Source organism: Acipenser ruthenus, chromosome 8 (assembly GCF_902713425.1).
Source record: "Acipenser ruthenus chromosome 8, fAciRut3.2 maternal haplotype, whole genome shotgun sequence".
NCBI classification, from domain to species: domain Eukaryota; kingdom Metazoa; phylum Chordata; class Actinopteri; order Acipenseriformes; family Acipenseridae; genus Acipenser; species Acipenser ruthenus.
Genome location: NC_081196.1, coordinates 36,074,337 through 36,101,319, shown reverse-complemented (window position 1 = coordinate 36,101,319; position 26,983 = coordinate 36,074,337). Strand labels below are relative to the sequence as shown.

The 26,983-nt window shown below is 37.3% G+C and overlaps 1 protein-coding gene across 10 annotated transcripts in view; it reads left to right on the top strand.

The window, feature by feature from the left end:
* LOC117407249 (dystrophin-like) overlaps positions 1-26,983 on the top strand; it is an 809,654-nt gene that overhangs the window by 330,182 nt on the left and 452,489 nt on the right. For all 10 annotated transcript variants that reach the window (XM_059028873.1, XM_059028880.1, XM_059028876.1 and 7 more), the window contains 12 exons: positions 157-312; positions 874-1,044; positions 3,549-3,731; positions 6,657-6,791; positions 7,424-7,573; positions 9,584-9,745; positions 13,326-13,436; positions 17,273-17,446; positions 18,433-18,588; positions 21,893-22,063; positions 26,098-26,277; positions 26,828-26,950. In XM_059028873.1, coding sequence (XP_058884856.1) covers positions 157-312; positions 874-1,044; positions 3,549-3,731; positions 6,657-6,791; positions 7,424-7,573; positions 9,584-9,745; positions 13,326-13,436; positions 17,273-17,446; positions 18,433-18,588; positions 21,893-22,063; positions 26,098-26,277; positions 26,828-26,950 — 1,872 coding nt within the window. The remainder of the gene's footprint in view (positions 1-156; positions 313-873; positions 1,045-3,548; positions 3,732-6,656; positions 6,792-7,423; positions 7,574-9,583; positions 9,746-13,325; positions 13,437-17,272; positions 17,447-18,432; positions 18,589-21,892; positions 22,064-26,097; positions 26,278-26,827; positions 26,951-26,983) is intronic.

Here is a 26,983-nt window from a genome sequence, read left to right as displayed (position 1 = left end):
ACACACTTCTTCACATTATGAAATACTTTTAGTCTAAATGTTTAGAAAAAGTTATTTTTTCTACTGTGTTTTTAAGATTAAATGGTGAAGTGGCAAGATGATATAAGGACAATGACACTCATTGTATTTGTGTGTTTGTCTGTATATTCTCATTAGGCTTTGGTGAATGACATCCACACGATCCAGCCCAGCCTGAATGGTATCAACAATGTGGGTCAGACTCTCAAAAGCGAGGCGGAGCCTGCCTTTGCCAGCAAGCTGCAGGAAGAGCTCACTGAACTCAATGCTCAGTGGGAGAATATCTGCAAACAGGTGCAGGATAATTGAAAGAGCAAACAAATGAATTCTACAGTGACAGACCAATTATGTAGCCTTGCTATTGTCTACAGCACAAGCAGGCAACTTTCACGTTTCCATTCGATTCCAATTGCAAGGACCCTGTTGAAGATCAAGTAAGGTCTTGCTCTTGCAATGGAATTGTCTGGAAGCTTGCCTACCCCTGAACTGTATGTTTCGAAATGGCACCTGTATAAATGCTTTGACAGCAAGGTGTCGTTTTCTTCCCCACAGCCTTCTCTTTCTACACATTTCATTTCTCTGTAAACATAGTAGTGTAGATTGAAAACCTAGTTTTAAAAAAAATTAAACTTAAAATAAGTTAGACAGACTTATACATGTTACCCTGTAATTTAGAGTACCGGTAAGTGTTTTTGAAATTTAATTACTCTTTAGATATTAAACGTGGAATTGTATATATTGCTGTCATTGCTGTCAACAATTTTTGTACATTACGTTTTCAGACCAAAGGACTTGCCTGCAGTGCATTTTCTGACTGGAATCTTTTTTTTTTTTTTATATATATATATATTTAAGGCTTATGCTAAAAAGTCAGCCTTAAAGGGTGGATTAGACAAGACGGTGAGTCTAAGGAAGGACCTCTCTGAAATGCAGGAGTGGATAACACAGGCGGAAGAAGATTACCTGGAGCGGGATTTTGAGTACAAAACACCAGAGGAGTTGAAAAAGGCAGTGGAGGAGTTAAAGGTAAACCTTTGAAAATCTGTACCAGGGGGCACCGTTATTCAAACATTATACGGACCTCTTGGTTTCCCATGTTTCTATATGTTGTAATTTCCTTTTTGTTCCTATGTGAATACTGTACAGGTTAGGTTATGACTCTTTGCAATTGGCACATCAACAACAAAGATATTTGCTTTAGGGCAAATATGTACATTGTTTCTATCTATCTATCTAGCTAGCTAGCTAGCTAGCTATATATATATATCTAGCTATATAAAAAGTAAATAAAAAGTATAGCATGTTTGTGACGAGTCTTAAGGCACAAAATATGAAAATGTAGGTAGTGGTAACATCTTTTCAAGAGCTTTACAATGGTACCTTATTTTATAAGATATCTAACTGTATGTGGTTCTGAATATTAAACTTTATCTAGCTTTGTGAATAAAGCCTATAATGTTTTACACAATGTTCCCCTATTGTTAAAACAGACAATAGCATAACTACCAAAACTTGGCATGCTGTTACAGTGGAAATTTAATTTTATTTAAAAACAAGTATCGTTTTGCCATGGAAATGTCTTTTTCCTTTAATCTAGTAAGGGATCTAGAAAGGGATTACCAATATATTGCATTTTACCTGTTTAAAAAAAAAACATTTCAAGAGGGTCTCAGGTGGCTTGTGTAATTACTGATAAACGAACATATGTTTCTGGATTTTTACTGTGCTTTCATATTACAACAAAGAAGGTTAAGTCTGTTTTGTCCCTGAAGTAATTCAAACACATCTCCTTTGTGTAACAAAAGTACACAGTGGTACTGTTATTTAAACACAGATGTGATAACTAAATGAACACAGCGATTTACATTCTATTCTTATGATGTTAGATGAAAAACTGTAGGACAGCGTTGACAGTTTCTTGCTCTTTAACATATTTGAGCTTGTCCATTGATACTCCAGCTAGATTTCATTGGCAACCGTTTTAGAATGCTTCGTTTTTTGTGTCTCAATGTATGTAAGGTACAGTACTGCAAAATGTAACTGCGTGTTTTAAATATTATCAAAACCCCGAATCCAGTCTGAACCTTCTTTTTCTGTCTCAGACTTTATTTTTGTCTGTCTTCTGAACAGACAGTTCCGACAGAGAATGAGGAAGATTATTTTTAATTTAGATTATTAAAAAAAATAACAAGATGTATTTTTTTTCTTTTAAACTTAGTAGGGGGCTGTTGGTGAGGGCAACAATCTGCATTTTAGAATACCCCTTTCAGGATGAGGAGACATACATTATATATACTAAATATGCAGGAGGTCTGTGATGCCTATGGAGTCATTACCAATGCTGTTACTAATTATGTCGACAACTCATTATCAGTTGCCACCTGAGAGACTTTGTAAATCCTGGTGTATGTATTTATGTGCCATCCGTGCAGGTATAATAATAATAATAATAATAATAATAATAATAATAATAATAATAATAATAATAATAGGTGGTGGTCCCCTCAGACTAAAAATGATGAGACCAGGGCTGGTGTAGATATTACTTTTAAGTGACCTGTTCATTTCAGTAATACAGCATAGCATTTTTAAGTAGTGTGGGATATATTTTGGCATGGTTTAGTCTGAATAATAATTGTTATCCAGGGAGCTAGCTGACACAAAGGTTGACATTTGGGTAGTTACAGAGGCCGTACACCAGGGCTTTCTTTTTTGATTATTTTTTTTTTTGTGTGTGTGAATTTAATTCAGGGTTTAGAAGAAAGTGTCAACAGTTCTAGTGGGGTTCCTTATTATATTTGAGCAAAAATAGGGGATTGAAAAATAGTTGACTGGTCAGTCAGCTGTGATGACTGACTCTTTTCAATCAGTAAGTTTGAAGAAATCAGCACTGCCAAAGTATCCTTGTATCATATTTAACTGCCCATCAGCTCAAACCCTTTAAAAAAACAGTTTCCAAAAATGTTAGTCAGAGAAGACTCTTTTCAATATCTACATTCTGTAAACTAAGTTTAAAGGGTTTACATTGCTTACCATTAGTTATGCATGAATATATGGAACATAGATGGTGAATAATAAATTAACAACTGATGAAACCACAGGAAGTTATAACAAATGAACTGACCCGAATGATTAAACTCCAGATGTTCATTACAGGACACTAATTATGGAATTGAGAAAATGCATGAAATACCTTAGAAATTCATTGGTAATTAATTATTCAATATGAAGTCATATGCACTGGTAACTTTTCAAGTGTTACCTCATGCGATGCTATAAGAAAGAAAGAACCATTCTCAGATCAAATGTTTTCCTAATGCCTTCCCTACAATTATTATTATTATTATTATTATTATTATTATTATTATTAATGAGTTCAACCTCAATGTTTCATTTTATATAGGCTATCGTGAAACTGTAAACTGATTTATTAACGATTAACGTAAATTCTTTAGTCTGCGGTAAATAATTGAAAACCTGGATACTCCATGAACTAATAACTTGAGATGACTGTATGCATGTGGTTTTAGAGGGCTCGAGAGGAGGTCCAGCAGAAGGAGGTGAAGGTAAAGCTCCTCACAGATTCGGTGAACAGTTTCATAGCAAAGGCTCCTCCCGTCGCTCACGAGGCCTTAAAAACTGAACTTGGAGTTCTGACGTCCAACTACCAGAGACTGTGCAGCAGGCTGAATGGAAAATGCAAAACATTAGAGGTCAGTCTTTGTTTATCAATCAGCATAACACATTACATGACCAAACAGAAATATTGTGGGCTACACTTTGCAGAACCTGTAAAAATGATGTTTACCATAACCAGTTTACCATGGTTCTTCCCATGCTTTTCCATACTTGCCTTTGTTTCGCCTTGCTTTTACTGTGCTGTTGCCATGGTGTACAGCTGTACGCATTTATAAGAGTACAGTCCAATATCTATTGCATCCAAATCTAGCAAGGACTCTCTATGTTTCTGCAAGTAGTATATTTGGAGTATATTTGAAAAGTTGAGTAAAGAAGCCCATGGGAGCAGTGATAATCAAAATATAAATTGTGTTAAACAGCTTCAGGGCAGAAGTAAGATTTATTTTTGGACAAGATGAAAATTAAAATCTACATTTATTAAATCCAAATGGCATGTTTATTCTGGAAACTGAAAACAAGTATTAAAGGAAAATGATGATGCAAAATATAAAACGCTGTTTATACCTGAGGGGGACACATACAATAACAATAAGTGAATCATTGAAAATAAAGATAATCTATCCTAAATGTAGCAAATTACATTATGAACTGTTTTAATACCGATTTATTATCTATGTCCAATGCCAAGGGTATGAGTAACACGTTATAGCTGTTATTTCCCAGAAAAACTAGACCTGCATTCAAGGGCGCTGGAACTAGGGGTGCTGGGGGTGCGGCAGGCTTCCGTCATATACAGGGTTTACAGTTTTATTCAATGGCTTTCAGCACCCCCACTTTAAAAACTGTTCCTGTACACAAAAGGTTTAAAAGATTTTTTTAAAAATTATTTCAGGACTTTTTGCACACTATCCCTTCTCAGCTTTGTAGAACAAAAGTTGTTATATATATATATATATATATTGTGAAGGGTTTTAGTCCTTCGGGTTCTTTTCCAGCAATTAAAATGACCCAGCCACACACAAAACTTGATTTTTAACAGCGCTGTTGCGCTAATTTTTTAATAGTCACGAAAACCAAAGTAAACAAAATACAAAACAAACACCTAGCTCTGTACGAGCACTAACTACACCACAGGAACACCCTGACTACCAGTGGGACAGCTAGGCTGTTTCCCCACTACACAATAAACACCACACAGGTTTCATACAACATACTTTTACCTTACGACTGCTGGGAAGCAGAGTACCTCTTCCTGCCTCCTTCTACTCAGCAGCCTAGAACAGACTGGCTGCTCTCCTTAAATACCCTGCACCTGGCTCTAATTTACAATGATCACCAGGTGCAGGGGATAATTAAATAATAAAACAAAACAATTACAACAACCAATGTGCATTTGCACATGTTTTCTGCAGGGAGGATATTAACCCCCTCCCTGCTGTGTTACAATATATATATATATATATATATATATGCATATGTATATGTTATGGACCGATGCCAAAATGTGAAGTACCCAGCAGATGCCGAATTAGCATCCAATTTGATGTCAGTCACCTCCGTTGCCTTTAAGCGCACCGCTTAAATCTTAAATACTTTCTGACAACGCAGGTTAGAGCAACAGAACTCAACAAAATATCAATCCACAGGTTATATCATGGATTAGATACGGAGTGGGGGGTCAGAATAAAATGCAGCAATGTTTTATTGTATTCTTATTGCAGTAATGCATACAGATCTCAGTGCAGAGTTGCTTTGTTTGAATGAGAGATCATAAAACAGGCAAAGATGCGGAAGCTCAGTTATGTAAAAAGGAGTTCATATCTACCACATCATGCTTTTAAACTTTCATTTCCACGAAGCCGCGTCCTGGTCAAACTTCACTGGCGACATCTTTCATTGATTCGTGCAGCACGTCCTCTCTATTCCAGTTGTATTCCCAAAATACGATTAATATTGCCATGATAAATTAGTTGTTTGGCACTGCACCAACAACTATGTTTAACTGGGTGGCTTTTATACGTTTAAACTGTGATTAGTCTCTTGCTGATATTGAATGATCTCTCATTCAATGGAACTCTGCACAGACATCTATGTTGCATTACTTCAATAAGAATACAATAAAATACTGTTGCATTTTATTCTGGACTCATTTCCCCCGCCCCAATTACTCAAATCTCTATATCTAACCCACAATGAAAATAACCTTGTGCAATGATACTTTGTTGAGTACTATTGCTCTAAACTAGCGTTGTCAGAAAATATTTAAGTTATTTAAATAAACATGGCAATGGGTGGCTCGATGGTGGTGCGCTTTTGCGCTAAAAGGCAACAGAGGTAATTCACTCTCTATTAGTAGTATACTGTATCTGTTAAAAATCTTTCTTCGCCATCAGCCCGGGTGGCTGTGGGCAGATGTCGAAATTACATAAAATTTGATCGGCATAAGCTGGGCACTTCGCGAACTGCCCTGGCATTTTGGCATCGTTCCATAACATATATATATATATATATATATATATATATATATATATATATATATATATATATATATATTATTATTATTTGTTTATTTAGCAGACGCCTTTATCCAAGGCGACTTACAGAGACTAGGGTGTGTGAACAATGCATCAGCTGCAGAATCACTTACAATTACGTCTGACCCGAAAGACGGAGCACAAGGAGGTTAAGTGACTTGCTCAGGGTCACACAGTGAATGAGTGGCTGAGGTGGGATTTGAACCGGGGACCTCCTGGTTACAAGCCCTTTTCTTTAACCACTGAACCACACACAGCCTCCTAGCAATATTAATTGTATTTTGGGAATACAAGTTATTGTCTGACAACCATAAATCTGGTTATGGTTGCTATAAATCACAAACATATATTTTTTAGGTGGGTTGAAAATCCCAAACTGTATTTAATTTATTTATTTTTTTCTTAAATGCATTTACTGTATGCCTTACTGGAATTCTGTATCAGCTCATAAGTCTTTGTCCTTAGGAGGTCTGGGCCTGCTGGCGTGAACTCCTGTCATATCTCGAGACAGAGAACAGATGGCTGGACGAGTTGGAACTTAAACTGAGAGCTACAGACAACATCCAGGGGGGTGCAGAGGAAATCTCAGAGGCATTGGATGTGAGTGACTTACTCCACAAGATATCCACGGCCATACATCTGAACTCGTCACTCTCAACATGGCTACATTATTCATACCTTGTTTTGTCCTTGGTATTCGGTTAAAAAAGGACAATATTTATTTATTCATTGTTCAGTAACACTCATTACAATAAGCATTATGACATACTATATCACAAATAAGTATTGGAATTAGGGTGTTCATATGAATGGAATTTTTCGTTATTGAATATATTTTAATTCAAAAGGAAATAATACTTTCATTTTTACCGGATTGCATTTGAATCCCAACAACTGACTTTCCTCATGTTTAAAATACTACATTTGAAATTTAACAAGTTTTACACTGCTGAATGTTTAGCATACAAGAAAGTGGCTAACACCAATATAGGGGTCTATCGGAGTTCCTGTAATACAGTACAACAAGTATTACAGAAGGTAGACAAATGTGTCTTTATCAATGTCTTTAGCAGTTTGTGCTTGGATGTGCTTAATATTAACATAGTTAGACAGATGCACAATGCATGGCGATCATGTTACTGTCCATCCTGTTGGCAGTGCCCATATGCATCTACTTGGCTGCTGTTTCCTATACCATGTCATACCGCCTGACTCCTTTCTCTATGTTTCAGTCTCTGGAAAGCATGTTGCGCCACCCAGAGGACAACCGTAATCAGATTCGAGAGCTTGCCCAGACACTGACAGATGGAGGAATCCTAGATGAGCTGATTAATGAGAAGATAGAGACCTTTAATACTCGCTGGGATGAGCTTCTGCAGCAGGTAGGAGTAAAACTTTTTAAAAGCATTCACAAACATTTTGGTTTATGTATATGAGCATGACTTCAGTTATTGTCCCCACAATAAGGGGTTTCTGAAATTTTTACTGGGAAGTACTGAAAACCTGTTTTCAAAACATAAAATTATAATCCTATTTAACTGTGCTCCACCCATCAAACCGTCAAACTCGTAAAAGGGGCCTGTCTGGATCAAAATGAATCACTTTCTCTGCAGTATATCTGTTTCTCTGTCTGCCTGCCACTCTCCTTCACACTTGAATTGCTTGTGATGTGATACTACCCCACAAGTGAGAAGAACGCGTTCCAAAATGTGTAATAACATAAATTCTTAACTTGAGGCAAGAATCAGTTAATTAGGTCTTTGTCCACGACAGAATAAATACAACAAATCTGTGACAATCCATTACATCTTCAGTTTGTTATGCAGAATGCTAATGAAGTTTGTTTTATATCCCCCTAAAGGGTAGTACAGTGCACTGCCCATCCAGCTGTAACAAGGCTAGCTACTGTAGTGTCATCCCTCACAAGTTCATGAGTGTATCACAGAATACATTATGGTGTAGGTTGTCCTGTTATCTGCTGGGATGGGCTAATAAATGCTATGGATAATAGCATGCTAGTAAATACATAGGGCTTCAGTGTAGTACTGGTATGCTAATGTTTTATGACCAATGGCGTATCCAAATACCCCCACTGTTTAAATATGAAATTGGGACCAGACCTATCTTTTTACTTACTTTTAAGAACACACTTATCACTAGTATAATTGTTTCTAGATAACTGGGCCTATATCTGCTCATCTGAATGTAATGAATGTCTGTCAGTACTTGTGTATTGTGCTGTGTGAAGTTGTAAAAGCAATCACGGAATGAATGCAGATTAAAACATAGATAGTAGAAACCTTACAATACCAAACATGTTTTAAAATACCACTAGTGTAGGTATCAAATGTATATCTGAGGTGAAACATTCTGTTCAATTGTACCTAAAAAAAACATCATAAAAAAGGAACAAAGAGCATGCCACTTGCAGCACGTACATCTCTGTACTGTGGCTGGACAGTAGAATAGGCTACTGCTCTAATCTCGATACAGAACTGACCACACTCTAGAGCCACTGGAGGCAAAGATTGGTAATTGTTAGAAAAAGCCTAAAACAACTGTCCAAAAATATTGTTATTTCTTGCTTTATAACCATCACTAAAGATAAAGGTAATGTAGTTGATATATATATATATATATATATATATATATATATATATATATATATATATATATATATATATATATATATAACAGAGCTATCTGAGATTCTTGTATTAAACGTGACCAGGTACCAGGACTCCTTTTAATTCCTAAACACATCTATAACCAGAAGGTACTGTATGTCATTTTTAGAGTCCTCAGAAACAGATTAGCGTTCCAGCAGTTGGCTTTGCCAGTGACCTTGTTCTTAGTGTAAGAAATCTCCTAACTCACATAATGAGATGAGAGCACCGTGTAGCCTTGTGGGGTTCTTTGTTTATGTGCTGTACTTGAATCAGAATAGAGTTCATCATGAATACAAACACATCTAGCGAGCTCGTAGATGGGTGAAACACAAGGAAGACTTGTTGAGGCTGCAGCTGAATATGTGGAAAGAGCATGCAGGCATTCTCCTGTAAAAAGGTGACCCTTTTCATAACCAGTTTGAATCAGTTTTTTGTAGAAAAATGAACTTCTAATTGTCTTAATCTAGTCTTTAAAGACTACACCCTCATGCACATGTACTGCTCTTCTTTGAAAGAATACTGAGTTCTGTAGTGAATTGAAATAGTCTTTTATGGTGTTCCTAATTAGCAAGTTACGACTTCCCACTTGCTTTTCAATGATAAAATGGTTGAATATTATCTGGCAAAACTGCAGATAACTGGAATATCTTCCACATCCGTGATATAAGTGAAGACATAGAATTTCTTTTAGTCACATTTTTAATTTTTTTTTTATTATTTCAGGCTGTAAGGAGACAGCAGTCTCTTGAGCATAGTATCCAGTCTGCTCAGGAAACTGACAAAACAATGCGCTTAATCCAGGAGTCTCTAGCAACCATTGACCGCCACCTAACAGCCTACATTACAGATCGGATTGACGCAGCTCAGATCCCAACGGAAGCACAGGTAATGAAAAAGGTTAACATTCTTAACGACAATATCCAGTGAAACAAGTAACAGGTAACGTCTTAAACCTTTCTTCAGCGCCAGAGGCTGTAAAATACAGACTCTTTATCAGTGGTAAAGGTGGTGTTTGCTTTTTTAGGCAAATGACTAAAGCTAAATAAACCTACAGTTTTAACGAGCTGAGAGAGTAAATTCTGTAATTGAAAATTTAATGCGGCGGAGAAATTGTTCACTTTATCATAAAGTGCAGTTAATCACTGTAATTGCTGAAAATTAGTTTACTTACAATGTTAACATTAGCCTTACAGGCTGTATTTTGCAATTAAGTCGTGTGTGGCTCATATTTAAGACACCCCAGGGTTCTATTCATTAAGTATAGACACAAAACAAACAGGTAATTTACTATGACATGCTAAATGTAATTTATGTAAATCTTGCAATGATTTCCTTGGATTCTTTATCCGTTATAGATCTTCCTGGGATAAAATGATTGTGTGAGATTGTGTGGACACAGCTCTGACAGCTATGCCATTGAAATTAAAATTATTTAATCCAACAGGACATGGTTTTCCCTTACCTCTGGCAATTTAACTTTGAGAAACAGCCTGATATTTTTTCCATGTGGCTCATACACCATCTTGTGGCAGTCCAATGATAATGCTGAACAAAACTGACAGAAACGCTTATGTGTTCATTTTCTGCTTCCCATAGAATGATACTATGCATTGCACAGCTGCCATTATCCATCCCCCTTGTTTTGGTAAATGAAATGTCACTTGGTTACCATGCTGGTTTAGATAGCTAACAATAGAAACCGCAGTCTCACTCAAGTATTAAAAGCTAATCTTGCTAATCTCTGCCACGTGGAATTCTAAAGTAGTTACCCGGTACACTCTGAAACACACACAAACACAGGTTCGTGTATACTGTAACTCCAGTCCATAGAACGGTATCTGAAATAACAGAGGGAGCAATAGTCATTACAGTAAACAATAGCTGGATTCTTTAGAGTAGCTTAAGTTTTAATAGGAAATCCATATTTTTTTCTGACACACACATACTTTGTTTGCTATGTCTGGAGGCAAATACTCCAGAAACATCTTTACATAAACCTAATCCTAATCTTAAATCCTTTAACCTAATCTCAGACCCTAAAGTCACTAACAGGTTGCAAAATTGTGCGTCAGTAACCCTGCAAGATGATTGAAATCATTCTCTATGCATTGGATTCTATCCAAAATGAACAAAAGTGCATAACTACCATTTTTATCTGGTTGACATATTCCAAACCACACATTTGTACACAAAGAGTTGTAAACAATGTCCAGTGGCATATCATAGTTTACCCGGGCAGCAGTGTGGAGTAGTGGTTAGGGCTCTGGACTCTTGACCAGAGGGTTGTGGGTTCAATCCCAGGTGGGGGACACTGTTGCTGTAACCTTGAGCAAGGTACTTTACCTAGATTGCTCCAGTAAAAACCCAACTGTATAAATGGGTAATTGTATGTAAAAATAATGTGATATCTTGTAACAATTGTAAGGGCGTCGGCAAAGAAATAAATAATAATAATAATAATATTTTCCCTTTTGAAGCTTGTAGAAAATGTTGGCTAATGACATGAAACTGTATTGATAGCATTATAGTAAATATCAGGAAATATTGCAGTTGGTTATAAAAAGGTTTATAAGACAATATGAACTTGTATTTGGGATGGGTGCAATCTACTTGAAGTAGGCATAAGGAGGTAATTTTGTGTATACTGATAGCTTGTTCAGTGACTTGTAAAATTAAAAGCTCTGTATAACAAGCCCCTATGACAGCTGTGGATTAATGCACTCTTATAAGACTTCAGGCTCTGCACAGTGCACTCTGGGTAAACCTACACTCAGCCCCCTGGAGATCATTGATATCTGTGCTACAGAGCAAAAAACATCTGATAACTACTTAGCTTAGACTAACTATTCATTTGCTGTTACACTATCAAGGGCCTATGGAGTGGTGTTAATATGCTGTTGTGATGCCAAAGCACTGTGGAGTGGCAAAGAAAAGGGCTTTTGTAATGAGAGAGATGGCACACTTCAGTGAGTGCAGGCTGTACTCCTGGGATGAAGAGGGTGCACTGGCTTCCTCATACAGTTGTTTATTATCGTGCTGAAACAGACCATCACTTCTGTCTATCTCAGCACCAACAGTCACACAGATTAGAGTGGGTAGACAAAGAGGAGGCAATAAAGAGAATAGGAATTGCTTTTTGAAAGGAGATTACAAATAAAAGGTATAAAATGGACCGCTGTTTCCATTTGTATTATGGTTTCAAAATGTGCTTCAGCTGTTTTAACATAAATCCTTGTCCATCAAGTTAATTCCTGGTGCTTCTAAATTACAGAAGGAAAGAGACGCAGTAAAGATTGGGGAGACAGATGTGAAAACTTTTTTTAAAATTTTATTTAGTCCGAGCTTGTCATGCTCATTAATATGTAAAGAATTTAAAATAAATGCCTCTTCATGATGTAAATAATGTGTGTATTAATATGGTATGTGTGGAATGTGAATAGATGTGTAGTGCATATGAAATAAGAATATGTTGCATATATAAGACTGTCACACGGCTGGCTGAGTGGTGCCGTCAGATCCAGGAAATGAATAACACACAGGACAGATGAAATGAAATGATGAAGACGCTTGTTTGTGCCGGTTTATTATAAATAAAAAGGTTTTAACAAAACACAGGACACGGCACTTTACGCCAAAATAAATAGACAAACAAAACGGACTAACATAAACAAACAGTGGACGGACAGACACACAAACACGGTGAGTTTAAATAAACAAACAAGTATTGTGCTGGTCCTACCAGCACGCAATAGCAATTGTTATCTTTTTATTTCTCCTTCTCTCTCTCCCGTTCTCCACTCACCGAACACACAACCCCGAGTGAGTGAAACGTGCACCTATATATACTGTTGTGCCGGGATTCAATTACTAATTAATTATTCACGTGAATCCCAGCACGTGAATGAATTATGTGCAACCTCATGCTCACATATTAAATACTTTAAATGCATGTGAAGTGATGTGCAATCCTCGTGCTTAAATACAATTATACATTTTAAATACTCGTGCTGCACACACCCATTTATATCCCGTGCAGCCATATCTATACATCAACATTAACACACTAACATGCAACATATAACACAGAAATGCACACAGGGGCAGGGCACATTGCCACAAAGACATATGTACATTTAATTTTTTTTTTTATAGTAAACTGTTACCTGTATTTCATACAGTTTGTGGTCACTGGTTGTACTGTTTGGTTTTTGATTGAAACTTTAGTCTTCTGTGTTTGATCCCTTATTTAGTTATACTTGTACATGGTTTTACCTCCTAGGTCTGGGTTTGAATTAGCTTGTAGTATTAACAATTGAGCCCCAATGGAAGATATCTCAACTAAATGAGTTTGGTGGGCAAATAAATACTGTTCAGGAAGTCATATTGCTTTTTACTATTAGCCTGTCAACAAATGCTTATGTATTTATTTATGTATGTATCTGTTGTTTGTTTGTTTCTTTTAAAGAAAATCCAGTCTGAGCTGAGCAGCCATGAAAGCAGCCTGGATGAAATGAAAAAGAGAAAGCTTGTAAAGGAAACTTCAGAGCGAGTCACTTCACAGATTGACATAACGCAGGTACAGTAAAAATGGACACAAAACAAGAACATGCTGAATACAGGTTAAAGGTCTTATAATGACCACGCTCATAAACTTAAACACATTCACAGAGGCCCCTTATCTGTTGCTTTTTGACTTTTTGCTTTTCCTGCCGCAGCTCTAAAAGTTTACTTCACCCATTGAGCCTTAAATGCCTTGTGTCCCATGATTCATATACAGTGAAAACTATATGGGGTTGGATGAGATCATTTCAAATTCCATAAGTCTTGTACATCATGGCAGTAAAGCAGTAATAAATGAAAAAAAGAAAAAACTCAACAGCAATAAGAGTGATAAAGGACCTATGATGTTAGTAAGAGGTACAGAAATGTAATTCAAACTTTATTTTATTACGCATTTAAGATATGTCTTTCATTACCTGAAATGGTTTAAGAATATAGGCTCTACAGGTCACATACAGTAAGTATACAATTAGTAATACTAAAAGAAACAGATACAATTCTTCAACAAACATTTTTACTAGTTTTCAATGTCTTTAATTTAAGTACTGTATACATACACACGCTTAAAGTGACAAGGAGGTGAGAATGTACTGTCCCAGCCAGTGACTAACTTAAAACACTTCATTGATTTCCACATTCTGCAATAAACTTGTGTGTATGAGTGTCACCAAATGCTGGTACAGTAAGTAAAAGAAGCAGTCATTTTGAAGGAATGGTATTAAGAGAGATAAAACAAGCCATTCACTCCTATTCTTCATATTTTATGTGCATGTTTAAATGGAGGGCGGCTCACCACCCGGCCCATTTGACAAACATTTAATCTATAATGGATGCATTAAAGAGAAAGAAAAAATGTCCGATGCAGTTTACATTAAGAGGGATGAAAGCCAGCTAGAGCTGCAGAACTGCTTAAAACAAAATCATCAGCTACTTCTATGAAGTATTCATTAAGAAGTCAATGTTTTATTAGTTTGTCAATAGGAGGATTGAACACAATCCCAGGCGCCGTTAATAAATAACACATACTTAATAGCTCTTAAAATAGAGGTGTCTACAGTATTTGAAAGGTTTATTCATTATCATTGACAGGGGCGGCTGCGTCCACAATATTGTCCCAGGGTATATTTATCTTGCAATCCGTTTCTTGACAGTACCCAATGAGAATGATTAACAAACTCTAGCATGTGGGGTACTAAGATATTTTAGTGTGTTAACACCATAGAACGAGTCTAATGGTCTGATGGGTAACATTTTAAAATAAGTGTCTGTAATTCCAATGTATCTAACACATGATTTCCTACTGATTTCAAATGAAATTCCTATTGAATTCAAGAGTCACAAGCATAAGTTCATGAAATACCTTTCCTGACTTCATAACATTTCCCTTAATACACATGAAATAATCATGAGCAGACACTTATTTTAAAGTGTTACCGTCTTATGAATAAGCCCCCACAATTCCTCAACCCATATTTGATATTCATTTGCATTAGTACCTAGATACGGCTCTGTCTCTTTTATGTCATCAAAAACGGACCTCTAAGACTGGTCTGCCTTCTGAGTAATCTAAAACCATTACTAGCCCTTCTTGTAAGCCACCTGCTTCTGTTCTCAATTCAGTAATACCAAGGGAATCCTGTGACATTCTATGACCCCACTGTCTTTAGGTATTTTTTGGCTTTTAATTTTTATTGACCGATGTAATGATTGATATACAGTGCTGAGAGGCTCTGAAAATTCTAAGAAAACGTCATAATTCAAAACAATGTGACGTCAGAATGATGATTTCAGTTTTTTGTTTCTTTGCTTTAGAAGGCAAGAGAACGTTAGGTTACTTACCGTAACCCTGGTTCCCTGAAAGAGAAGACAACCACCAAAACATTACTTATGGGATATGCCTCCTATTGGCAGGTATTCACTGAGCTCTTTATATCAGAGCTGCCGATAGGCCCCTTCCTGGGGTTTAAACAGTCAGCCCACGGAAGCCACATTCTCTTTTTGTATCGAACCCGTGATGGTGACCAATGCGACCTTGCTGGTTGGTGGTCATCTTCTCTTTCAGGGAACCAGGGTTAAGGTAAGTAACCTAATATTCCCTTTCAATTCGAAGACGACCACCAAAACTTTACTTATGGGAAAGTATACCAGAGCTGTCGCGAGGGAGAAGGAAAGACAGCATATGAGGGACGCATCAGAACCGCATTAACCCAAGGTTAGCGGTGCGAGCATGCAACTTCAAGGACTCTCATGCCTAATGAAGGCAAGGAAGGATCTATCACATTGAGGCGATAGAACCTAGAGAAAGTATGCGGCATAGCCCAGCTAGCCGCAGTACAGACATCAGACAGTGAGGCCCTTCTGAAGAGGGCCCAAGATGTAGCCAACCCTCTGGTAGAATGCGTGGCTACTCTCCCAGGTGGGGGTAAGCCGGCACTATCATACGCAGTCGAGACAGTGCGACAGTCGCTGCCTCGAGAGGGGCTGTCATTGGGTCCGTAACCCATGACAGACAAGAGCTGATCAGAATGATGCAGAGCTCTTGTCCTATCCACGTAACACCTCAATGCCCGCACCGGGCAGAGGAAATTCAAACTCCTATTCTCCTCTGAAGAAAACGAAGGTGGATGGAAAGACTCCAGTTCCATAGACTGATTCATGTGGAAGGCTGTGATCACCTTAGGGAGGAAAACACGGTTTGTATGTAGTGACACCCTGCTGCCATTGTCCCAAATACGCATACAGGAGCTGTGCACCGACAGCGCCTGTAGCTCACTGACCCGCTTTGCGGAGGTGATAGCCAAGAGAAATGCTGTCTTCATAGACAGATACTTCAACTCTATGGAGTATATGGGCTCAAAAGGGGCCTTCGTGAGATCCTCCAGTACAATATCAAGGCTCCATTTGGGGAGAACGTCCTTCTTAGGAAGGCATAACCGCCAAGCACCCTTCAAAAAACGGGTTGCTAGTATATAAGTGCCCAGGACACTGAGTCAATGGGGACATGGCATGCGGATATAGCTGCTAGGTACACTTTCAACATAGAGGTGGATTGACCTGCCTCTAACAGAAGAAATTGCAAAATAGTTGCTATAGGGCAATAATTGGGGTCATGACCTCTGGCCATGCACCAATTTTGAAAATACTTCCACTTATAGGCATGCAACGCTCCTGTGGAGGAGGCACTAGAGTTCTGCAGTGTACTGACAACTGTGTCTGAGAGCCCTAAGGCGGACAGACGGTCCCGTTCAGGGGCCAGACTCACAGTTGGAGTCTGCCCGGTTCTGGGTGCCAGAGGGTGCCTTGCACCTGACTGAGGAGATCCATGAAATTGATTCTATTAAAAAACGTTGCATTAGCTCATACTTTATTATGCATACATGCCAACAATCCCTATATGGTCGGGACAGTCCCGATTTCCTAGCAAATGTCCCATGTCCCGATGCATCGGAAGAAAGTCCCGATATTTATAGAAAAAAAATAATTTATTCTGCACAGTAGAATCAGTGAAAACCACACGCTGTGCTGTTCGTGCGGCTAACGCAACTGCTGATCACTAACTTACCCGTATACAAAGGTAAGAACGCTTCATTGTGTCTGTTTACTATCATGCTGGTCGTGTGGTGTTGAGTTGAGGGGATACGTCTATTAATATATGATAGAGTGTTTTTTGCGTATCACCCCTCCCATGTGTATGATGCGTATAACACCCCCAGGGGACGAGCGTCCCGCTGAACTGTTTCCTAATGTTGGCAAGTAAGTCATGTATATAATGATTGGTCTACGTGGTGCTGCTGGTAACTGGAAAGTGCTAGTGATGCTTTGAACACAATTTCGAGATTTGTTGTTTTGCAGAAAAAGCTACAGGAAGTCTCCATGAAGTTCCGCTTGTTCCAGAAGCCAGTGAACTTTGAGCAACGCCTGTTGGATTGTAAGAGGACTCTGGATGATGTGAAGGCCCAGTTGCCATTGTTGGAGATGAAAAGTGTGGAGCAGGATGTTCTGCAGTCACAGTTGGATCAATGCATGGTACGAAAGGAGTCATTGACAAAAGATGCAGCCCACAGTTAAAATAATTAAAAGAAACTACCATAAAATTGAATGAATAAATCTCACCTGGAATTGTTATTTAGAATGCATTTGATATCGAAACATTTTTAGCAACATTTAACTGAAACATACTGTTCTTCAAACCTTTCCTGCACCATTACAACACACCAGTATATAAACTGCATTCACTTTCTAAGTCAACTTATTTTATGGTACCAATAAAGAATTACGCTAGGGTGCACTTGGGAATATTAGTCTATATATATATATATATATATATATATATATATATATATATATATATATATATATATATATATATATATATATATATATATATAGGCTTTCTGGAACTAGATCCTAAAATAAATACTTATGTTGAAATTTCAGAATAATTAGCATAGTCTTTTTGGAACTCAGTATTTCCTTGTATGTGCTTTATGAATTTAATTAAAATAATGCCATTCTTAGAACCTGGTTAGAATGAAAAGCTGGCCTTGTTACACCCCCTTCAGATAATCCAAGGTGATCATTACCTTTAAATATTTTGTTTATAATTGGTTTTAAAATATATGATAAACATCTCAAACTAACATGCATATTTATTCTCTGGAAACCAGTTATTAAAAGCAGTGAGGCAAATTACTGTTAAACATTTTTGCTTTCATGTTTGCATGCAACAAATCCTTAAGTGGCAGGTCATTTTGACAAACTAATGAAAACCAAACACCTAAAATGAAATTAACTACGTTCACAAAAATAATTGGTATCCCACGTCATACTTATTTTGACATATTTTGAAGCATGTGCAAAGACACATGCTTCAAGAACATACATTTTAAGAACATATCATTGTCTTTGCATACTGAGACTTGAGCTTCCCAATTTCCTAGTACTTTAAAATATTGTTTGGTAAGTTTACACAGTCTTCTACATTGTCGTTTTTTTTTTTTTTTTTTTACCAGAAATTTTACAAAAGTTTGAGTGAGGTGAAGTTGGAAGTTGAGACAGTCATAAAGACTGGGCGCCAGATTGTTCAGAAGCAGCAGACTGAAAACCCCAAAGAGCTGGATGAGAGACTCACAGCTTTGAAAGTGCAGTACAATGAAATGGGTGCCCAGGTAAGTGAATTTTCAATCATGATCATTATTAGGATGACAATGACGATGATGCTGATGGATATTATTATTAGTAGTAGTCCTATTTAATGGCCAGCTGCCCAGTACGGCCGGGGAAGAAATTCACTTTAGCACCCCTAAACAAAAAAGGGTTGCTACAAAGACTGGCCATTAGCTAATTTAACAGAAAAAATGGTTCAAAGGGCTGTAAATTAAATGTGCAAAAGAAGAGTGGAGGTGGTACAGAGCACGCCCCCTGGAGCCCACTGGTTGACAAAAGCTGTTATGTCGCCAGCGGACTCCGCGTGGGCACGCTCTAAATTAACCCTGGACCGGACCAGGGCCCTGAACATAGCCCCACAGTCAAAGAGACCCTCCCCGGTGATCTTACGCTTCCTGGTCTTGTAAATGGATTATTAGTAGTCCTATTTAAGGTAAGTTTGAGGGACTACACCAGCTGTCAAAAGACAGCTGGAAAATAATTCTAGTTAGCACCCTTGAGGGTGCTAAAAAAGACGTACCTTAACTAATTTAACAAAAACACCAGACAAAAAAGACTGTAAATTAAATTCTCAAAACAAAAGGGGAGGTGGTACAGAGAATGCCCCCTAGAGCCGACTGGTTGACAAAAGAGGTCATGTTGCCAGCTGACTCCGCGTGGGCGTGCTCTAAATTAACCCGGGATTGGACAAGGGCCCTGAACATAGCCCCACAGTCAAAGAGATCCTCCCCGGTGATCTTACGCTTCCTGGTATTGTAAATGGATTATTAGTAGTAGTAGTCCTATTTAAGGTCCGTTTGAAGGGACTACACCAGCTGTCCAAAGACAGCTGGAAAAAAATTCAAATTAGCACCCTTGAGGGTGCTAAAAAAGACGAACCTTAACTAAATTAACTGAAAAACCGGTCAAAAAACTGTAAATTAAATTTTCATAACCAAAGGGGAGGTGGTACAGAGCACGCCCCCTAGAGCCGACTGGTTGACAAAAGAGGTCATGTCGCCAGCCGACTCCACGTGGGCGTGCTCTAAATTAACCCGGGATTGGACAAGGGCCCTGAACATGGCCCCACAGTCAAAGACCCTCCCCGGTGATCTTACGCTTCCTGGTCTTGTAAATGGATTATTAGTAGTCGTAGTAGTAGTTTTCCATTTTATCCTATTCATTTTGCTACAGAAGTATACCAGCATGCTGTGAATTCATGAGCTTTCAGTTTGCATTTCCTCCCACACTGTCCTCGGTCTAACGTATATCAAGTGCTGAAATGCCAGATCTTAATTTATTCTGATCTATTTCTGTCTCTCGCACTGACTGAGCAGCCATTGTTAATATTCTATGGTTTAGACAACAAAATGCACAGCGTTTTTGCACTTTGCACACTTCGAGCTGGAAGCAGTTCTCTGACACTGCACAGTAATTTGTCTTGGGACCTGTTGTGCTGCAAATTATATGAGCAAAAGGGGAGATAACTAATGGGGACAGCAGAACAGCCACAGCTAATCTGTACTGTAAGTGAAGAGAGACATTGAAGTGACCCTTGATTATGCTTTCCAATGAAGAATTCTAGTCCCAGAGCTGCATTGTTAAGGCACGCTTGACTCCACAAATTGCATTATGGAGATGCCTGGATTTAATAAACACTGGCACTGGAATCAAATGATGCTGGATTTATGCTTACTTATTACACATTCTCAGACAACAGAAGAATAAACATGTCTTTATTTTTACTTACAAAATGTGTAATTTATTTATTTATTTTGAATAATGCTGTTGATGTCTTCTATATAGAAAGGACAGTCGTGTAGCACTACACTTGTTGCCTCATAAAAAAAAGACCATTATTAAAATGCCCACATAATGAGAATACACATTAACAGGATAAAGTAAAACACAATAAAATCCTGTGGTATTCTTGAGGACTCTTTAACAGGTGTCTCTCTGAATCCAGAAACATCTCTGCTAGCGCATATCACACATTTAAAGCCATTGTAAAGCATACTGGAATAGATTGGTTGAATGTGGTAGGTGCACCTTTTCAGGAGTGGTTCTGTAACGTTAGTTGGCGGTTCAGGGGATTGAACAGTTGTGACTGTTTACAACAGATTTTAAAATAAATCAAATGAAATACAAATTTTGACTTGCTAGTATCTGACTACTACATCCTTAATTTTAGATGGCTTATACTTCCGCTGGAACAGAAAAAAAGCCTCACAATTCAAAATCTTCTTTATGCAACATTGTGTACAAATGTTTACAAATTCAAAAGTCTCCATGAAATTTCCAGCATAATAATACTTTACAAATGTTACATCCAAGTGCAACTACTGTAGTATAGCCCATATTGTTTTCTTTGCTGAGAAATCATAAACTGTAATTGTAGGCCGCACAATATGTTATGTCAAATACAATACAGTACCATTAAATAAGTTGGACAGCCTTCATAAAGCCATGTTGAGTTTTAAATGCTGCAATGCTAATAATTTAACACGCTATTCATCCGTGCACGTTGATAAAAGAACTTGGAATCGTAGCTCTCAATGATCACATTATGTTGTCCTTGTCACAGTATCTTGTAACACAAGTCTGCTGCAGATGGCAGTATTGCTTGACTATTAGCTATTTGTAGATCCCTGAAAAAGTAAAATCCTACAGTCTGTTTTGTGAAATATGTTGAGAAATCGCATTTTTGTTTAGCAAAATTGTTCATTTTAAATTATGCTACTAGGCAATGCTTTTGTTTTTACCAGTGCTGTGTGTGTGAATAATGTACAGAGCCATTTGTTTCTCTCTGTTTGTTAGTAGTAAACCTATTATTCCTAGAAGTTGCTTTAAAAAAAAAAAGTACAGTAATGATGCTCTGTAGTGCCCCATTAAGGTTTTTTTATTTTTTTTTTTTTTTTTACAAATTTCAAAAGGTTTGATGGTATGAGCTGAATGGTGTAAAACACCAAGCCTATTAGTATAAGTTTTAAAAAGCTATCAGTAGGCAAAAAACAAACACAGAACAATCATGCAAGTATGTTATACATCAGTCCGTGTTCTAGCCATATATAGTGCAGACTGAAAGCTGATATAGATGGATGGAGAAATGTCAAGAGAAAACACAGTTTGGTGTAAAACTGGAAATTATTGTGGGGCATGCCAGCTTTAAGCAGCAAACCTTTAAATTACAGAATCAGCGGCTGTAAAACACTGGTAGCACTAAAATAATAAAGAGAATATTTACCAGCTCAGTGTATGACTATTGTAACTTACCACAAGCACACCTTAAAACATGCTGGTAAGCACTGTCCATTTTTTTATGTGCAGGTGACGGAAGGGAAGCAAGACCTGGAGAAGTGTTTGAAATTGTCCCGGAAGCTGAGGAAAGAGTTAAATGCTCTGACCGAATGGCTGGTGGCAACGGATACAGAGTTGACAAAGCGGTCTGCAGTGGAGGGGATGCCCACTAATTTGGATGCTGAGGTTGCATGGGGAAAGGTAGGAGTGGCGTTTTAAATGTGATAGGCTAGCAGGTAGTTAAAGAAGTACATCTAGTCAGACTTTTATTTTACAAGAAAAGTTTTGCCTGCAGTGCATTATAAACCAACAGTGTGTTCTTAAATGAATACAAACTTCAAATTGACATACAAAATCAAATCAGTTCAGAGTTAAGGAGGAGCCATCTTTCATCTCATCCCCACCTCGGGAGTGCTCATTGAACGTCTTTGTACGAGACTGTGCTGGCATTTATAAGAAGAATACAAGCGGTTTTTTTTTTGGTTTTTTTTTTTTTAAATCAATGAAAAGTTCAATAAACAGAAGTGCCTTGAACTAGTCAACTGAATTTGAGTACAGAAACAAAAACACCACCAACAGCAGCAAAAAACATTTTCCATGGAGCTTCAAATGAATGAAGCAAGCCCCCATACTGATTTACTGAATGATATAAAGAATTACATCTAAATTATATCGCCTTTAATTTGTATTGAAAAGGTCTTTCCCTTTGTCAGCCTGCTGTGAGATGCTTTCCTGCAGTACCACATCGAGAGGTATTTGTGAATGCGAGGTTAATGGTTGGTTTTTGACTTTTAAATCAAGCCTTCGTGGTGAAACCCTATTGCTGCTCAACATTTTATCCTACTCTGTCCCACACAGACTAGAGCGTGCCTCAGTCCCTCTTTAGCACTGATTCATTCTGTGATCTTGTTCTGCGTTGTGGTGGAAATGTCCGATTTTTTTAAGACTGAAGTGAGTATCCACTGTGCTTCATATTCACTTGGACTATAGCCTGCCAGTCACCAGCCCTGCTTTCAGTCAGTAATTTAAGAGCATTTTGGCTGCCACACACCATTGAGATGAGATTTATTACTTCGAAATGACCATGCACCCCAGAGGCGACACTGATGCAATGTCAAAAGTGACTATTTTTTTCTTTTTTTTTTTTTCCACTATTTTTCCATTAATTAAATGACATTGCAAAAACAAATACATGTCATTTAAATGGCCGCCTTTTATATTTTATGTAGACTTTATTTTTAAATTGTATTTTTACAATTCATTTTTAGATTCTTTATTTCTTGGTAGAACATGTGCTTGAATGGAGATTTACAAAAAAAACATATTTGCAAAAAAAATAGGATTATATATATATATATATATATATATATATATATATACACTGAGCGTACAAACGGGTCGGCTACATGATTTCACACTGCTTTTGATAAAGCAAGGTTGACCTGGGCGTATCAATGCCCCAGAAGCAGCTTGTTATGGACACTTCCATCCAAAATTCTCTAGATTATACAGTTGGCCCAAATGTTGATAAGAGCAGATGTTTCTTCATCGCTGCTACAATCTGGCTCATGGTGTGTCTCAATCAACAAAAATATAGCTGAACGGAATAAACTGAAATGTTCCTTGAAGAAGTGAAACCTTCACGCAGGTGTGGCTTTTTATTTTTATTTTGCTATTAACTTTAATGATTATTCAGTGCTTTGTAATCACCAAAATAATACCATCCTAATATAGCAGTTGAACTATAAAGGTGTATATAAAGTAAGAATATAATGTGTCCTTTATGATAAAAAACACTTGTCTTTTTCCTTTTCAAATATATTCCTAATGCAGTTTAATTAAATGCCCTTGTGAATGTGTTCCATCTCAATTTATTGTACTTTCTGAATGTTAAATGGCTGCTTAAGTTAACAATTCTATATCCTGATGTGCCACATATCATAGACTCTATCCTTTTTTTCAATGCTTGTCTTCCTGCTGTTCTTTATCAAAATGCACAGAATTGGAAGTTGCTTCGAGGCTGACCTCAGTCCACATCAGCCTACACCTGAGAATTTGTGTGTGTGTATGTTTGTGTTTACAGTATGTATTCACATAAGGTCATTACTTGATAATACAAATTAACCTTTTCTAGCCGTTCAACCAAGACTGTATTCATATTTCTGCTTGCTTTGATGACCTATGATCATTTTCCACAGTATAATTTATTTCCATATTGTACTTTTGTTCCACAATCATAGCCTCTAAGAACAGATTTTGGGGCAGGTTGCTATGCTGGTGAAGATTGAAATATTCTCCATTTACTTTGTAACTAAGGCTATACATTTCTTAGCAGCGATTAATTGATTTTTTTTTTTTGGGGGGGGGGGGGGCAAGTATGGGTCCACAAAAATCATATGTTGAGAGAAATTCACACCTTTACAACCAAGCAATTCGTAGAGATGCGACTAGACACTAACGAGGGATGAATGGCCCGTCCTCAATAAAGACATTGGGACATTAGATTATTAAGCTTGAGCTGTATTAAATGTGAACAGAATTCAAAGATTCAACTGTGCCCACATTTCTAATAAATAACACCAACTGATAAGATCATGCTGCATAGAAATTGCAGTTCTGTATCTGTGCTGCACAGCATAAGCAGGTACGTAGCCTCACAATATGAGAACTGAGGCAGTTGTATCACTGGACAGCTATTATAGTTTCCTGAAGTACTCTATCAAGGGAAGGTGATTGGCCAAATTATCTGATAACGGGATGGGTTCTGCCTTTTCTGCTCTAAAGTTCACATATTTCTATTAGGAAATAAATGTGTCTGGCAGCACTTGAAAGCCTATCATGTAATATGTAGCTTACCATCCTTAGCATTCTGTTTTTTACTTAAAGGCTATGTGGGAGAATTATTTAGTATTAATAAAAAGGGGGGCTACCTCCAAATAACCTTTTGTTCTTTTTACTACATCATTTTACCATGGTTAGAGCGGTCAATTAATGAAACTTAAGTTTCATTTACCTTTCTGAAACTCGGCATTCCTCCAAATCTTGTTTTTACCTTTTATTTTGTATTCACATTAAAGCAATTGTGTGTGTTGCTGGGGTAAGTTTAAGTCTTGTTTCCATAGAGACTAATGGACAAGCTGCCTAATATATTTTTAGTGACCCAACTTAAAAACCTTGAGTACATGAAATGAATATATATCATGTACTTTTCTCCAATTTAAATAACATTTTCAAATGGAATTGTCCATGTAGAAATAGAGGCTAATAGTGTTGAGTGTTTTTTTTTTGGTGTGTTTTTTTTTAGAAAGCAGATTCACAAGATTTCTCAACAAAAACATGTTTTAGTTTGGATTTCGAAGGTCAAAACTCCAGCTGGGTCGCTCTTCCACATATTAAGCTTACTGTTCCAACAGTAGTATTTCCCATTAGATAAATAGAGTAATTTCTGTTATATACTATGCTAAAGGGACCTAGGGAAAACAGTTAAATGTAACTGAATTATGTAAGCTATGGGCACACATGTGTATACTATTTTAAGACCATTATGCAATGCTGGCATACTGTAAGATAATTATGTTGCATTTGTTCTAAATAAATAAATGCAAAGTTCAATAGAACCATTCTACTGCATGCAGATCAATTTAAACTGATTGCTGTAGGTATTTGCACTATGTGGTTTTATCTGGTTTTGAGCAAACAGTCATTTTCTAATAATCGTTTATAAATATGCAATATTCTCTGCCCTTGCTGCATGCTTATGACCAGAATTTCCAATTTAGTTCTGTTAACATTTTTGAAGGGTTCAGAAAAAATAATAGCTTTGTCTGTAACTGGAGATAATGATCAAGTTGTTTAAAGGAGGGATAATCAACATCTTAAAATCAAATATCTATCTCTTATTAGCACAAGTAATATCATGACTGATCCCCCCTTTCTTTTGCTATAGAAAAGTTGCTGCTGCTTCCGAGTACCCAGTCCCTTCCTCTGTTGCAGTTCAAACTCACTCCAATAGTCCAGCTGTAATCTGTTCATGTCAGACCTATAACAAAGGCACTATGATGCAGCACTTTGCCTATATTTGAATTGGAAGTATTTGCGTCTCTTATATGAATGTAACAGTTAATTAAATACAGATCTAAGGTCACGATAATGGGAAAGCCATGTTCCATATGTAACAACAGTATGTATCTTGTGATGTTAGTTGTTCTCTAAACTATTTTTGACATCCCCTCTAGGCTGTACAGAAAGAGACTGAGAAGCACCATCAGCAGCTGAAGAATATCTCTGATCTGGCTGAAGCTGTGAAGTCTACACTTCATGGCAAGGAGAACCTAGTAGAAGACAAAGTCAGCCTCCTGAACTGTAATTGGATAGCAGTGACCTCGCGGGCTGAGGAGTGGCTAAACTTGTTGTTGGTAAGGACAGTTATACAGCATGTATGTTTAGAAACCCTGTAGATGTGTTCAAGTGTGTTATTGGACATAACTGTATATGTATATGTATGTGTGTATATATATATATATATATATATATATATATATATATATATATATATACTGTACATTTCAAGAGAGTTTTTAAAACAGCGAGACACCAAAAGGAATCACTGAAGCATTCACGTTCATGACACGTTGACTTTTTTTTTGTCAACTGATTCTGATAACTGTGGCATTGTAAGTGTAACTGTTGGTGTTGTGGGGTAGTTACCCCAGCAAAGGAAGCAGCAAAGGCAATAATAATAATATTACAAAAGATATGTATTTTAATCAGTTTTGCTTGCCTTTACACATTTATGTTTATGTACAGTACAACCAGACTGAAAGGTTTTCTTTTTTATTTGTTGGGAAAGAACAATAGAACTCGGTATGGATGTTGATAGAGGTCTGTAAAACTTTTTCAGTTGTAGTGAAAGGCAGTCCTCTGAACCCATCTGCATTCCTTCATATGCTTCTTTTACTTACACAGGATTATCAGAAGCAGATGGAAATTTTTGATCAGAACATTGCCCAAATCACCGCCTGGATGTACCGCGCTGAGATACTTTTGGACGAGTCAGAAAAGCAGGAATATAGAGAGGAAGTGTTAAAGGTGAATCTCTCTCTCAGTTATAAAAAACAAAAC